The sequence below is a fragment of the Balaenoptera borealis genome, assembly GCF_965194805.1.
Source record: "Balaenoptera borealis genome assembly, chromosome: 3".
Classification (NCBI taxonomy): Eukaryota; Metazoa; Chordata; class Mammalia; order Artiodactyla; family Balaenopteridae; genus Balaenoptera; species Balaenoptera borealis.
The window spans coordinates 61,671,083-61,687,021 of record NC_138866.1 but is presented as its reverse complement, the minus strand read 5'-3'; the positions used below and the strand labels follow the sequence as shown (position 1 = coordinate 61,687,021).

General features: G+C 55.6%; 2 protein-coding genes across 4 annotated transcripts in view; both read right to left on the bottom strand.

Annotated features, from left to right (window-relative positions):
* Nucleotides 1-3,850, bottom strand: part of LOC309625111 (uncharacterized protein) — a 34,747-nt gene extending 30,897 nt beyond the window's left edge. Inside the window, exon 1 of the mRNA XM_082384284.1 lies at nucleotides 3,549-3,850. Coding sequence (XP_082240410.1) covers nucleotides 3,549-3,785 — 237 coding nt within the window. The 5' untranslated portion in view covers nucleotides 3,786-3,850. The remainder of the gene's footprint in view (nucleotides 1-3,548) is intronic.
* An 830-nt stretch (nucleotides 3,851-4,680) lies between these two features.
* Nucleotides 4,681-10,084, bottom strand: NKX2-1 (NK2 homeobox 1). 3 transcript variants are annotated; one of them, XM_082386319.1, is made up of 3 exons: nucleotides 9,969-10,084; nucleotides 8,897-9,282; nucleotides 4,681-7,933 (listed from the first exon to the last, which is right to left on the bottom strand). In XM_082386319.1, exons 1-3 carry the CDS (start codon nucleotides 10,043-10,045, stop codon nucleotides 7,206-7,208), a joined length of 1,191 nt encoding a protein of 396 aa, XP_082242445.1. In that variant the 5' UTR covers nucleotides 10,046-10,084; the 3' UTR covers nucleotides 4,681-7,205. The 3 variants fall into 3 exon arrangements, with proteins under 3 accessions (XP_082242445.1, XP_082242444.1, XP_082242443.1); XM_082386318.1 differs by lacking the exon at nucleotides 9,969-10,084 and adding an exon at nucleotides 9,381-9,573; XM_082386317.1 differs by lacking the exons at nucleotides 8,897-9,282; nucleotides 9,969-10,084 and adding an exon at nucleotides 8,049-8,526.
* Nucleotides 10,085-15,939: the final 5,855 nt, after the last annotated feature.

Sequence of the window (15,939 nt, the reverse complement as noted above, 5' to 3'; positions counted from 1 at the left end):
AAACAGTTCACACCGGAAGGTTAATGTCAACTGTTACGGATGCATGGTGGTCCTTGTATGGCACCATCTTTGTCAAAGATTTTCCCTTTACCCCCCACCCTGTGCTAGATTATGGCTGTGGGTAAGCTGGCTTTTGTTAAATATTTCCAACAGCTCTCCCATTTGATTTCAACATGAAGCCAAAGTGACATGCAGACAGCTATCTGAGTTTTACCAGCTGCGTGAGTTGTAGGTGTGATACACTGCAGCACTTCCAAAATTTACTACACTCTGGCGCCAGCCTCAGCAGTCCTGCCAGGGAGCAGTAACCAACCTTTCGGTGACTATTGCAGGTTGGTGAGTAGTAATGAACTGGCTACAACTTCTGTTTGCCCTGGCCAGAGGCAGGGATGTATGCTCTGTGCACACCGGTGGTGCGCAAGAGTTGCAATTCTATCTGAAGCACACCCACAAGGGAAGGAAGACGCCATCACTGGCCAGAACCACCGATCCCCTTAGACTCCACCCAGAAAACAGTGCCTTGCAGACCTCAAGGCACCACTGAGTGGCCAGGAGGGGAGAGAGAGGTTTAATCCTCTAGGCTTCAGAGTCTCCTCTGAAAAAGCCTGTCTGAAAAAGTCTGTTTAGAAACCTGGTGCTCTGCGGGCACCTGAAGGGACCCTAACTTGCGGTGTTCCCTCTATACACATAGCCAGATTTGTTAAACAGTTGACCTGGCCTCCTAGGTTAGAGGAGCCAGCTTAGTCCTCTTCGCGTCATTAAGGTAATTCCCAGGTTTACATCTGCGAGGCCCGCACTCAGCCTTGTGTGTGCCTGGGAGATCAGGTAAATCGGTCACGCTCAGACCAAATAAACCCTTGTTTTCCTAGAGCTTTGGACACCTTCACACAGCAACCTTGGGAGGGAGAATGCTAGGTAAGGTGGAGGCCAGGCCGTTCTGGGTGATTTTCCACAGAATTGCTCCAGGACGTAGCAACTGGAAAAGGGTATCCAAGTACACTTTTCAGGCCCCGACATCTTTTGTAGAAACGACATTGTCAACAATCACCAGAAACCCTAGAAATGCAATGTTTAACACTCCACCAACAGCTTGGTGTTACTGACAGTTTCATGTAGCAATCAAAGAGAGGATTCCGGGAAATGTACAAAATGGGGGGAAAGAAGAAGGAAAGTTTGTCTTTTTTTGTTGTCAGACTACACTCAGTCCTGCCCTTTTATTTCCACTACTCTGTGAAGTCCAGAATAGGGGGGACACTTGCTACAAACAAGGGGCGGCAACACTTCCATTTGTTTTTGTTAGCTGGAAACAGTGTTCATACTAACGATTACTACTAGTGGGTAATGTAGGTGCAGCACATGACAACAATTTTTGTTGTAGATTGCTTCAAGAAGTCTCATCTACAGCTGTGTGTCTCAGGCAACAAGTTCATTTTCTTTAAGGACAAATTTTAATATTTTCCCCAAACATAATTAGTTCTCTAGAGTTTCATATGAAAATAAATTAATATTCCAATTTAACGTGGGAAAAACTAAAGAAGGTTTTCGTTCACTTGATTTTCTTAAGGAAAACTCAGTTTCATGTGACATCTTACTTGAGGTAGTAAATGCATTCAACTTTCTTGCATCTAACAGGTTCTGTAAGATCCCCTACTAAGAGAATCCTATATTAATTTTTTCTTTTTGAATATCTTAATAAAATAGATATATTAGATACATACGTGTATATATTTCTACAATATACACACAGACAGGTGTCTGTATGCAACCACTTACACCTACATACAGAGTGGGCAGAATCAGATGTGAATATTGTATTGGAAAAAAGAGCCCTCTTTAACAAAGCCTGTTATTGCCTGTGATTTTTTTTTATGTTTGTTCTCATTTCAAGCAGAACATTAACGGTGATCAATTTACATTGCAGTGTCCTGCAAATAACTAAAAAAGAAAGAAAACAGGAAAGTCAATTTAAATCTCACCCTTTCCAAAACTTCGTTACAACTCAACTACTAACAAACACAATACGTGTTTAGGAAGCAGAGACAAAATGGGAAACATTATCAAATGAGGATCCTGGGGCTGTGCCTAGATGCCCTCCAAGTAGGGCATTAGGTCACTATCAGAGAGAAGTACAGCCAGCCACTTCAGCTGTGGCTTCAGATGAGGCAGAAGCTGCACTCTCGAGATGCTGAACCTGTCCCTCCTCTGTTTCTTTGAGGACCATCAAGGAAAGTTTAGAAATACAACTACATGGAGGGGAGATGGCATTCAGACCTTGGCTCTCCCCTTCAATGAAAACATTCTTTCCTCTACTCCCATCAACACCCAATTCCTTCCGCCACTTGGATGGACAAGCTTGCCACAGAGGGTGATTGGGGGATAGGACGCTTTTTCCTGAAGCTACTGGCCAAAGAGGCACCAGGAAACTTTCTGTGCTCCCAGTTGAGGCAGAAGCCCAAACTGGGCCCCACAGAGGGTGGCCTGAAGTCACAGAACACAATTGCACAACCACAAGCACACCAGTCAGGAAGGCAGGGAGGGCCAGAGGAAGGTGGTACCCAGCATCTCCTAATAGGGAACCGATCAAGGAACCCATTCAGGCTCATCCCTCCCAATACTCAAGTCTGTTGCTTTCCATCCATTCTAAAAGACAGCAGCATTTGAAACAAACAAGCCAGCAAACCATGCCTAAGAGCCATATCATCTTAGATTCACATTTCCCAACAGGCTTTCTAGTTCTCCGCAAACAATATCCTCGATCACTTGGCTCCCCACTCCACATACACACCAATAATTGGGGGGAGGGGAGAGCGATGCCTAGAGAGACTGGGGACATTAGATCAGAATTCAAGGCAGCTTCTCACAGCTCTCTTGTTTAAAGAAAATGAATGTCTGCCTGGCTTGCTTTTAGTTCAGGAAAGGGGTCAGTCTTTATCAGCACGGTTCACACAGATCCTGGATTCCGCCCCCCCCCCCTTATCTTAAATTGACCCGCTTTTAAGATAAAGCCATAATAGAGAAAGCATTGACCTTACCTGGTCCCTAATGAGTTGGAAGTCAGAAAACCCCGCTCTCCTGTCCTCGTATCCCGGGTCGCCTGAGAAGAGACTCGCGCTACCTTTTGTGCACTCGCGCCCGGAGAAAGCCCCTCACCGGCGCCCAAACGCCCGCGAGCGCGCTCGGAGAGTGTGCGGCCTCTAAAGTATGAGAATTCTTCCCTGAGGTCTCAAAATCGGGGACCTCAAGGCCAGACCTAGGCCTACCCCTGCCCCAGGACGATTAAAATCCCCTGGAAGCCTCCCGAGCCAGTCTTGCCCTTAGAAAGGCCAAGCCCTAAGCAGTGGGAAGAAGAGCTGCCTCCTGCGAGGCCCTTGGACTGGAGCGCGCCGGGCCGCCCCCGCCTCCAGGAGTAAGTGCCCTGAGCGTTTCTCGCCGAGCCGGCTCCGGCCTGCCTCTGATTTCACTCGTGGGCCCCGAGCTACTTCCCACCGTGCCGGCCCGGTCCCAGAGCCGGTGCCCTGGCTGGTGACGCATCCCCTGCCCCCACCCACCTCCTGGGCTTGAGGACTCCAGCTGTACCCGCTTCTGTTCCTGTTGGGGGCGGCGGCAGCCCGGGCTCCCTTCTTTCCGGCTCGGAGCATCTCTTTCCCGATCTTGTCGCCTCCCCTAAGCCCGGCCCAGTCCCTGGCCCGGCCAGCTGAGAGGGCAGCTTTCCTGCCTCTCCGACCCACAGCTCCGGGTTCCCAGGCTGGGGCGGGGGTGGAGAGCCGCTTTGGGATGCTAAACATCAAACAAGCCAAGCCTGGGGTTTCAGGCCCTGAAGCCACTAGAGCCGCTCTCCAAGGCTCTCGAGAAAGTCCTCGTGTTTACATGGCGGGGTTGGGGGTGGGGAAGAGGAGGAAGGGGGGGGATGCTGTCTGCAAAATCTCCCCCACTTCCCGAAGCCATCGGGGCCTAGGGATGGATGGGGTGCTTAGGTGGCGGCGTTCAGCTTCTCCTGGACCTCGGGGCGAACTGTGCTGCCCCCACGCGTGGAGAAGCTTCTGGCTCTTCCAGGCACTTCAGCGTCAGGGACATCACCAGAAGTCTTTCTCCACCAGAGGAGACCAGAACCTCCCCGGGCCAGAGATGCTGGAGACTTAGGGGAGGTCCACTGCTGGAGAAGGCAAAGATCACAGAGGCTGACTGGGATGTGGGGATGAAGTGTGTCTCCGTCTTTGGTCTTTCGCTGCACCCAGAGCGCACCCTTTTCCCTACCAGGACGCTTCAGATTGCCTTCCAGGGCCGCTTCCTGCAGCTACAGCGATGCACGGCCAGGGACCGGAGCTGGTGGACCCCGTGTGATGGATGGAGAGAAGGGGCCAAGGCCCTGTTTGTCTCGGCCCCATCTGCAGACCTGGCTGAATTCACCTTTTCTCGGGACCAGTAAACAGACTTCAAAATTAAGCCAACTCTAGACGGCGGGGAGAAGAATGTATTTGGTAGAAACTCCAACCAGTGCAAGGGTGATAAGACTGAGGGTACCACAGCTCACTAAAATTGTTACTCTCCGGGGCCAGGGCCGCTCCGGGCAAGAAGGGTTGGGGGGACAGACCCCCTGGCCATTGTCGGGCACCGCCCGCCCAGCCCCTCCCTTGAGTTGGGCACGGGGGCAGGTGGAGCGGAAGCTCCCACCCCACAGAATTCAGACCTTAACGTTAACATCTCCCCTGCCAAGCCGGGCCTGAGCTGGGTGACTTAACTACCTACACACACTGTCCCAGGACCACTGCTGCCCACTCCAATACAAGTGTTCAGACTTCCCGGGTTTTTCCTTGTTTTCCAAAACGTGAGGCCTGCTGAGACTTCCCCCAACTAGCACACTCTCTAGATCCAACCAACCGCCCTCTCGAAATCTCCGAGTCTCTTCTAGATACTGAAAACAGTATCTCAGCAGCCAGACCCGAGGGAGGAAGTCCGTCCTAGTCCCCAGTCAGGGCGCCACGGAGAAGAGCCCCAAGGAAGTCAACAGAGAGGACTGCTGGTGCCAGCATACGCCCCCTCTGCCCCCCTAATTTTCCTTACACATTTCTGGGGGGTGAGGGTGGAGGTCTGGGAAGAGAGAGATGGAGTCAGAATGAGCTGCAAAGAAGAGGAAGAAAAGGTGGTGACAGGCAAGAATGGAAAAAAGAAAGTTGAAATTCCAGGCGATAAATGAGTACATGCCAAATATGAATCAATCCTCCACAATCAAACACTTTCAGGCCTAGAGAAAAGTTCTGGGAGGGGCATCTGTCCACAGCCCACCCGGCCACTTTTCCTGTAGGTTTGTCAGAAGTGACATGGAAGGGGCAACAGCCCATCTAGGGACTACGTATTTCTCTCTGTCCACAACCACTCCTTCTTCCTCGCCTCCCCGGGGCAATTAAGACTTCCCCAACAGCTATATTTGGGTACCAAAGAGACCAAGAAATTAGAGGTAGCGAGAGAGGTCAGTTTTTTGTTTGTTTGTTTGTTTTGTTTTCTGTTTTTGCTGGGATGGGGGCGGGGGAGCGCGGGGAGAGGTGGAGAGTTGGAGACAGGAGAAAGATTCCTTACTACAAAGATTTAGGAGACCAGGAGCCCAGAGACGGAAACCTTGGAACAAAGAGCAGAAAGGCCAGCTCCCAAAGTCCTGCCAGGGGTGTCCCCAAGGCCAGCAGCCCAGTCGGACACCGCCCAAGGCCGGAGAAGCCACGAGAAGCCGTCGGCCAGCCTGTGCGGGGATAACTGTTTTAGAGCAGAAACGAAACCCCTAACAACTTCCTCGCTTTCGAAAACAGCCTCACACCGAATTCTAGTCCCAAGGAGGCTCCGCCAAAGATTCGAAATAAAGAATTAATGTTGAAATCTACAGGCATGATCCGTCTAGTAAAAATAATCGTTCATTCAGGGTTATTTAAAACGAATGTCCGAGGCCGGCTGCTTTAAAACACTGGCTCAGCTGTACAAGATCACGGTAGATACTTCTGAGGTTTAAAGAAACAGAAGCCTGGCTTTGAAAACTAGTCCTTTGGTCTCTTTCTCTTCGTTTCTCCCTTTTCCTCCTGGTGGAAGGAGTTTAGCTTTTCTACTCTCTATTGCCAAGTCCCAGGACTGCTCAAGGTTTGGTTCTACTTAATTCAGAGGCAGAACAAAACTCCCTCTTCCCGTGGGGCAAAGACTCTGGGCCCGGCCTCCTTAGCTGGTTCAGGATCCTTTGAGCCCCCAAACAATTCGAATCTCATCAGGCCAATGTTGAGCCACACCCCCTACCACCAAAAAAGCCAAATCAAAACCAAACAAAAGATGGGTTTTTTAATCAGAAAAAGAATCTTTTTAATTTGTATAATTTATTAGAAGCTTCTTAGGAACTATACTTAAGCCAGATATCTACATAAGTTACAACAGAAAAAGACTGACGCTGCAAATACCAAACTGCCAAATAATATACACAGATTTGTCAAGGCCCATAAAAAATATGATGGGCTGGGGACGGGGACTGGTTTTTTGTTTTTGTTTTTTACAACAAAATGTACAGATTACTAAAACTAAGCATTTAGTCCAACTTTTGACAGCGTTTTACAGCTACAAGTTCACATCAAACATAAAACAATTTTAACCAGGGCCGGTCTCAGCTGAGCCTGGGTGGCCAGAGGGGGCCAGGAGGGGGCATTTCCTTTGTGTCAGTGGCAAGCGGGATCTGTCGAGGAGTCTTTTCCTCTCCCCAGCCCCCGTCGCCCCTTCAAAGAAATCCTGGTATTTACAGGCAAGTCCACTTTGCTGGCACGGTGTACCCAGAGTGAAGTTTTCGATCTCTAGAGTCCAGAGGCATGTCAGCGTAGAGCCCTCTCCAAACTGCACCCCACCCGAGCGTGGGAAACCCATCGGAATCACCCAAAAGACACCCCCAAAGCGGTTCTTGTTATGTCCTTCTCTGTTTAAGACTCCTTAAAGAATTGGATCACTTGGTTGTTTTATTTTCTTTTTTTAAAAAAAAAATCCTGCACGTTTTAGAAAAAGAAAAGAAAAGAAAAGAAAAAAGAAATACGTCCAGCAGTTTGGTCGTTGTGTTTTCTCCCTTGGTCTTATGGGGACAGGTTCTTTAGAAAAGTCGAAGCGCACGGTGTAGTGGGTGGTTGGTGGTGTGTGGCGGGCAGTAGGGGAAGCGATGAGGCAGAGCGCTGGGCTAGGCCCGGCCCGGCGTCCTCTCACCAGGTCCGACCATATAGCAAGGTGGAGCAGGACATGGTGCCGTAGTCCGAGCCCGAGGAGTTCAGGTGGGACAGGCTGGAGACCTGGCCCTGCAGCGCCGCGGGGCTGGTGGCGTGGTGCGCCAGGTCCGGAGACTGGCCCGCGCTGCCCGGCTGGTGGCCCGGGTGCGCGCCGAGGCCGGGGCCGCCGCTGCCCACTGAGATAGCTGCTGCCGCCGCCTGAGCGGCCTGCGCCTGCTGCTGCGCCTGCTGCTGCGCGTGGCCTTGCAGGCTGGCGGCGCCCGGCGCAGGGGCGCCCGCCTGGCAGGGTTTGCCGTCTTTCACCAGGACCGGCACAGCCACGCGGCGCGGTGACTGCTGCTGCGCTTGCTGCTGCTGGCACCCGGCGCCCCCGCCGCCGCTATCCTGCTGCAGTTGCTGCTGTGCTGCCTTGTCCTTGGCTTGGCGCTTCATCTTGTAGCGGTGGTTCTGGAACCAGATCTTGACCTGCGTGGGTGTCAGGTGGATCATGCTGGCGAGGTGCTCGCGCTCGGGCGCGGACAGGTACTTCTGTTGTTTGAAGCGTCGCTCCAGCTCGTACACCTGCGCCTGGGAGAAGAGCACCCGGCGCTTCCGGCGCGGTGCGCTTGGTAGTGGGGCCATGTTCTTGCTCACGTCCCCCAGAGAGCCCAGGCCGCCCATGCCGCTCATGTTCATGCCGCTCGCCGGGCCCATGAAGCGGGAGACTGTAAGCGACAAACGCACAGCGTCGGCAGGGGCCGGGCCGGGCCAGACCACCTCTGCCTTCTGCGCGCTTGGCCGGCCCGGCCCCTGCCCCTGCCCCGACGGCGCACTCCTCACCTAGGCCGCCTCCACCCTGAGAGGCCCAGCCGCGGGGATCGCCAGCGCCTGCCCCAGGCCGTGCCGTCGAGGGGTTTACTGCAGAGCTCCCCGCCTCAACCCCGGCTACCTCCCTCAGTCTCGGTGCTTCACCCAAAAAGCAGAGTGGAGAAAGACTGCTCCTCCTGTTCCTTTCGTGCCCAGCCCACCGGATTCGTGCGGTTAGTGGGCCACGGGCAGCAAACTGGGCCCAGGCCAGGAACTGGGGTCTAGCTGTAGGCTCCAGCTTTGGGAGCTTAGGAGAGGGAGGTGTGCGCTTTCGAAAACCTAGAGACCCCGAGACCCCAGACTCTTTGCCTCTTGGCCGCTCTCTCCTGTCAGCCCCAATGAGGGCACTTGTTCGGCCCATTTAGAACCCCCTCTGGAGCCACAAGCCCTCCCACCAGCCTAGACTGGAGAGTGGGCCAGGCCAGGGGCCTGAGCGCATCATCCCAGCAGGGCAACCTCCCTCCCGGCCAGGCCGCGCCTCTCCGCGCCCTGCTCGTCCCGGCTCTCTTAGTTAGGGGGCCACCTCCCTCCGCATTCCGAGGTCTCCCGCGCGGAGCAGAGCGGCCACTTGGCCGCATCTGGCAGACGCCAAATACCAGCTCCTGCCCTCAGGACCCCAGAGCTACCAAGTGCCTCTTCTTGGACCCCTCAGCTCAACAAGGGAAGACTCCCCAGCTCCTGCGCCCGACTCGTTGGCGCCACTGCCCGGCCGCCCACCCTGATGCCCAGCGCGCAGCCGGCAGGCGCCGCGCCTTCCCGGCGGCTCTCCTCGCGCCTCCTGCGCTCAACCCGCGGCCCTGCAGTGGGGCGGCCTCACTTACTGGCGGGGAAGCGCGGGTCCGGGTTGGCGCCGTACCATCCGGGGCCCGAGGTGCTGTTCCGCATGGTGTCCTGGTACGGCGGCAGCTCGCTCATGTTGCCCAGGTTGCCGTTGCAGTAGCCCCCCACGGCGGAGTGCGAGAGCTGGGGCACCCCCGCAGCCGTCATGTGGTAGGCGGCGGTGACGGCGCCGTGGTGCCCCACGGCGTGCTGCTGCATGGCGGCGGCCGGCGGTGCCGCCTGGCCCTGCCTGTAAGCCGCCAGCGGAGCCCCGAGGCCGCCGCCCTCCATGCCCACTTTCTTGTAGCTTTCCTCCAGGGGACTCAAGATGTCAGACACTGAGAACGGAGTCGTGTGCTTTGGACTCATCGACATGATTCGGCGGCGGCTGGAGGAGGAAGGAAGAGGAGGAAAAAAAAGGGAGAGGGGGAAGGCGAAGCCTCGCTGCTTTTTTTTTTCTCCCTTTGCCAAATATTCTGGTGTTACCTTAACGCCGATCTTGTTGGATGTACACGTAACCGAGTGGACCGAGTCCGCCTTAATTGGCTTGAGTGGAGGCTCGGGGGCTGCCTCGCGTTTGTTTTAGCCCGGCGCCAGGTTTTAGGCAGCCACCAGAGGCGGGGCGTAAGCGCTAAAGCAACAAGACAATAGAAGCCTACATCTTGCCCGAGATAATTAGCTTACATGCTGATGACAAGGTAAACACCTTTAAGTTTCACTTGTCAGGATTTTTAGGTCTCAAAGAGGGAGAGAGAGAGAGACAGAGAGAGAGGCAGAGACGCGACCCAAAGCATTTCTTTCCCCCTCCCCCGGAACCCCTACCCCCATTTTTGTGGGGTGCGGTGGCGCGCGGGGTGGGGGAGGCGGGGGGGAGGGAAAGGAGGAGGGAACCGAGAGAGGGGAGGGCAAGAGGTGGGATGGGGAGTAGCCGAGGAGGAGGGCTGTTGGGGAGGAAGGAAGGTGAACGCCGCTTTGCAACCAACTTGCGGAGTTACAAAGTGAACCACTTTCCAGTTCGCTCGGGGTTCCCCGGGCGGGGACGGGGAGTGGGCCGAGGGGCGGGTGGGTTTTCACCTGAGCCTGCCGAGGCTGCTCCTCCCTCCCGCCGCGGCCTCCCAGCCCCGCGCCTTCCCACCGCCTCCGGACCACATCTGGCTTCGCAGCGCCGAGCCCCAGTCGCCACCAAAGGAGCTCGGGAGTCAGGGGACGAACCCTGGGGCTCCACTGTTGGTCTGCGTGTCTGTCAGTCTGTCTGCCTCTTCTGCCGCCGTCAGAAGGACACCTCTGCTCCCCGCCCCCTTTCCCCCTACCCGAGAGAGAATCCCAGCGGGCGGAGGAGGCGCTGAGCAGGGGATCGGCTGCCGCCGAGAGGCTGTCCCAGATCCCCGCGCCGCCCTCCTCCCAGCTCAGGGTCTTCTCAGAGGGCTAGGGCCCCCTGCTTCACGCCGCCCCCCCCAACCCACACTCGGCTACCCTTCCCCACCCCCATCCCCTGCTAAGGCAAGGACACCACTGGCCGCCCGAGCTGAGAAGCTGGGGGGATTAACGCGAAGGGCCATCGCTGAAGTTGCTCCACCTCGAACAAACCTGGTGTCCCCGACCCTCGCCCATCGCCCGGACACGCGGGGTTCTGGGACTGGAGCTGACTTTCCGAGGACATCACAGCCCCAGCACCCGAGCCCAGGGTCATGCTGTTTTCCCCCCTGATGCTTCAGGGAGGGCTCGGGCAGGGAGCGTCGTGAGTGTCCGCCCGCCTGTTGCCGGGTGGAACTGAGCCTGAACCCCGGCGGGACAAGCTGGCCGGGAGGGGGCGAATCCCCGGGCGTGAGCAGCCGAGCGGGCGGGAGGCTGGGTTGAGGCTTGCCTCCTCCACCCGGAGCTCAGCCATGCAAAAGTGCACTTGCTTCCCCGGCAGTAACCAAATATCTTTGTTTAAAGTGCCGGCATAAATGGCCAGTCGCTTTGTGGCCACTCTGGATATTAGTAGATGAGGATCATTCTTCTTCAATTGGGCGCCTCTCATCCGGCTAGCAAGAAACTGCTTAGGAGGAAGTGGGTTTCCTGTCTGCGCGTTCCCAGGCTTCAAGTGTGAGCCCCGCGCCTTGAGGGTCCTTGGGCGCCTGGAGAGGAGAAACTGTGGGCTGCTCTCCCCAGCCCGGCCGGAGGCATCCGCCGCGCCGCTCCGGCCAGGCCCGGGCCTCCAGCAGAGTGGACTACGGAGCCGAGCCCTGTGCGGTGCAGATCCGGAGACCCACTCCGACTTTTCCCCCTTGGATATTAAACGTTTTGTTGTTGTTCTGTTTTCTCTTTGGCTGTTTTAGCCTCCTCTCCGCGCCGGGGGCTGGGAGGGCGGAGGGCTCTTAGGTCGCGCAGGGGCCTCCAAGACACTGCGGGGGCCGGTTAAGGAGGCTTCTCGATTTTGGTTTTGTTTTCACATTTTCCTTCCCCTCCTTGTAGAGGAGCTCCCGATGATGAACAGGCTCTTTTGAACGATTTAATTCAGCAGGTTAGACGCCTTTTCCATTAATAGCAACCGTTGTAGGGAAAGTTGTTTTGTTTATTGGCTTTTTATTTCAAGATTTCAATCCTCCCCTTGAGGAGTGCTCTGCACTCCCTCAATACAAAGCCAACTTACATACTACATTCAGTTTCCTCACCACCTATGCCCCTTAAGAGGGGAGAGAAAGCTCAGGGCACGCCCATCTCCTGCCTACCGCAAGGGCCCGTGTTTCTGGGCCCGCTTGTTGGCTTTGGGGCAGGCAAACCTGTGTATGGGCGCCGAGACGCACGCGTCGAGTTGTGCTTCGAAAGACGGGCGCCAGGTCGCTCATTGCCCTTCCTTCCAAGGGACTTCTCTTGGGGGCGCTCTCAGGAAGGACTCAGACCCCCATCAACTGCGCCTTGGTCAATGCGATGCCTAAGTCCTGGAGCGAGGAGGGAAGAGGACGACGCTGGGCTCAAGTGAACGGACAAAGGACAAAAGTGAGGCGAGCGGACAAAACTGAATACAGATCTTATTTGCAGTTGGGCCCCCAGCCCTGGGCCTGCGTCTCATCTGGGGTCTTAATGCCAAGGCGGGATGGGTCTCCCAGTCTCCCGTCTTCTTTCTCTCTCTCCCTCTCCATTATTTTATATATCAGTAAACATAAGAAACACTCAGTGTAGAACGTTGTATGTCTCTCCCAGTCTCAGTGCCATTTAGAAATAGAGGTAATTCTTCACAAGGTTTTTGTAAGATTCAAATAAAATCGGGCACGTGAAAGTGCTTTGAAAGCTTTGGAAATACTTAAAGTTCGGTGCCAGCGCTCGAGATTTCTGTATTGTTATTATTAGCATACCCCTCTTCCTCGCGTTAAAGCCCTGAATCTGAGTGAAGGGAAGAGTTGGGTGAATCTTCCGCAGTCCTTGAGCCATGCCTCCTCGGCCTTGGTCCCTCGCAGTCCTTGAGCCATGCCTCCTCGGCCTTGGTCCCTCGGATGCTTTCAGCTCCGAAGCAGGCACGTGGCTGGCAGCTCCCCGCCCCCAGCCCAGGCTTGCGAACGGGACCAGGACCCGGAGCCACGCAGGCAGCTGGCAGGCGTTGGGTTGGGGCCCTAAGCAGGAGCGGGAGCTCCAAGTAGGGGGGTGGAGGGCAAGGGCTCCTGCTCCACGCCCCCTCCCCTCCGCAACCGAGACTGGGCTCCATGCTCCCCCAGCACAGCACGCGCCAGCACCTGCTCTCCTCTGGACCTCGTCTGGGCCACTGTTGCACCTTGAGGCACCTGCCTCTGCGCCTCTTCTGCTTCTGTCCCTTCACACACGCACCGCTCCGCACCTTTTCCCAGATGCGCTGCCCTGCCAAGAATAAGCCCGAGGACCAAGGCGCCTTGTGGGGAAAAGGTGGCTACCCATATCTCCGGGCTGGTCCAAGCAAGGGCCTTGAGAGTCCCTCTCCTGGCCCCAACACCTCTCCCTGACCAGAGTGTCCTTTCTTCTAGCCCCCCTCCCCACCCACCGACTCATCTTGAATGGGGCGGACCCCAGTTAAACCAGTAGTTTCTCCATGATTGCAGGGGATACTTGGGAAGCCCGAGTTCACCTTATAGAGCCCGCACATCTTCCCTTAGCCTTCAGCCAGCTCGCTCCCGGGCGAGGTGGCCCGGTGGGGCGGACGCAGAGCGAGGCCCAGCTCAGGCCTCTCAGGGAGTTTTCCCGGGCGCGGTCTCCCACACCCTCCTCAATCTCGGCCACGCTCTGCTTCGCTGGCTGCGGCTTGGCACGGAATCTAGGAGCCCGGGAGGTGCAGGCCCAGGCCGAGTCCGAGACACGCGGAGCTGCCATCAGCCTTTGCTCACCACCCTCCTGGCCAAAGGGAAATGCCCTTCTTTCCCTTCTGGACCACTTCTTTGAGAACTTAGAAGGCTCATACAGAAGGCTAATTCGCGGCTATAGCTCGGACCAGGTGGGGGAGGATGAGCTGGGAAAGCCTATCTTCTCCCCTCCCCCATTCTTCTAATTCCCTTTATGGTCCTTCACACTCCCTAGGGAAGGGAGCGACCTGTTTCCTGGTGGTGTTATTTTGCTCTGAGTTATTGCAATTTGTGATTCATTCAACAAATATTTATTAAGTGTGGGATCTGTGCCAGGCTCCGAGCTAGGTTTGAAAATTCAGCCTTAAATAAGATAGATGAGGCTCCTACCTACATGGAGCTTACAAATCAACAACAAATCCCTCAAATAATATGTAGCTTGTGACAAATGTTAACTTCAGGCTTCAACCGAGATAGAGAGGGTCGTGATGAAGGTGTGTGTGTGTGTGTGTGTGTGTGTGTGTGTGTGTGTGTGTGTGTGTTTATGCACCATTTCCTGATCTTCAAGCGGTCAGGGGCTGTGGGCAAGTCTCTTGAATATAAGTCAGAAGTCCCGGTTCCAGCCCCAGCTTTGCCACTTTTCAGCCATGTGGTATAGCTCTTGTGGACGCCTGTCACAGCCTAGAGCCACTACCCTTACGGCCAGAGTAAACTAGGGTGTTATTTTCAGCCCCCCCATCCCCTGCTCCAAGAGCTAGTCCTTGCTTTATTTATCCTCGAATCCTCCATTGCCTCAAGAAATGTTGAATGAAGGAAACAAAGTCTCTTAGCACCTGTTTCCTGAGCTGCAAAAATGATCCTAACCTGTCCGGTGTACCTCCCAGGTTGTGCTAGGGATGTACATGAGTTTGTAAATCATAAAATTTGCTATCACATGGAAGGGGTTATTACTTCTGGTTCTGTATCTTGGGTTTATAGAAAGTGTGAATCCAGGCCTCTTACTCTGCATGAACCTCTCTGCCCCCTCGGCTGCTCCCGCGCCAAGGCCAGAGGCAGGCGAGTCTTCCTCAGCCAGGCGCAGACTCCAGAGCCAGGCTGAGCTGGGTTTCCGGGTGCCTTCGAGGCAACCCCGCCCAGGGAGCAGAAAGCAGGAACGCAGCTGGGCGCTGGGGGTCGCTGGTCTCCAATCCCGAGATGCAAGGAACTGAGAGAGTATCCGGAGCCCCCTCTGGAGGGCGTCTTCCTCTCCCTGAAGGATCTCACAGGAACCCCCTGTGCCCTTTTCCCAGGCACCAAAATTGAGAACCTCTCGAAGAGCGAAGCCCCAGGGAGTACAGTCTGGCAGCTTTCCGGAGGAGGATTTCGCAGACGCGGGGCGAAGAAGAGATTTGGAGATTCCTCTAACTGCTCTCCATCTCACCTTGACCATCTAGGGTCTTAGAGGGTGGCCTTTCTTTGGGGGATGCTCTCCTCAAACCGTGGCCTCTGGGCAGGTCCTGAGAGCAGGACCGAGGAGGGCGATGACACTGGGACGTCCCAGCGCGGCTCCTGTGCAGCCCTCTCCCTGCACTCCACTCGGGACTCGGGGGTTGGAATGAGAGGCGAGATTGCGCATGTGAAGGCCAGCATCCTCCAGGAAAAGAGGAGACTCCCACCCTCAGCTCTTTGGTGTCAAAGAAACGTGTCTTGTCAGGTCAAGCCCTCCAGAAGTCGATACCGGTGGTCTTGAAACCCTCCTATTTTCATGTCACACAGTTCAAGCCTAGATTCAACTCATCCCAAGTTATAGTCAGAGCCCTTACCCTCTCCACTAACTCCAGAGGCGCCCCCTGGCAGGAAGGGGTTTGGGGTACGGGGAGAATTTGGGGACTGGGTTACAGAGCAGAGAGAAGGGGGACTCAGCGCTAGCAGCAGCCTTTGAAACGGGGAAAACCGAGATTTGGTGGGTGGGAAGCGGGGGACGCGGGCCTGCAGCTGCTCGGAGACTCAGCAAGGCCGATGTGGGGCGACGCAGGAGACAGATGCAGGATCGGAGCCTGAGCTTCACAGCGAATCGGCTTCTGTTTCTTCCCAGTTCTTCATTACTGTTAAAATTAAGAGCCTCTAAACAGGCGAGAGAGTGGATAGTGGTGATTCCACCATACCCAGGACAGATACGGGAAGCCCCCATGCTAAGGCGCAGGGGCACCCGCGGAGGCGCTCTGGGGCGCGGGCAGCTCGAAGGAAAGTTTTGTAGCTGCTGCTGAGACCTGAGGCCTAAAAGACAGATTCGGGAAGGATCCTTGTGGCAGCACCGCTATTTCGCCCCAGGGTCCGTATGCGGCCGCATTCAGCTTTAGACCGCCGAAACCCGCTGCTCTTTCTACCTTCTGTCTCTCATCAAACCACAGCCCCAGCGGTGTGCTCCCATGGGTTTTCAGCGTTCGCGTTTCCCGCGGAGTCAGCAACAGCGCTGGGCTTTCTTCCTCTGCTCCTTTCTCCTCTCCAACCTCCCACCATTCCCCCTCCCCCAACACTTGGCCCGGGCAGTTTCAGGTAGCCGCAGTACCAACCCCAGCAGCTCTCTGGGAGATGTCTGCAGCTCTGGGTTTTCCGGGACGTGACCACGGCTAGCTTCCCCTTCGCGGCCCAGGACTCTGTCGCTGACAGCTGCAGATCGAGACTATCCGCAGCGCCCTCTTCCGGCCATAAGGAGAACTGCAACCTCAGGGCGGTCCTGGAGAAGCTTTGTTAATTAGTTCCCTGGTAGTGGTTCG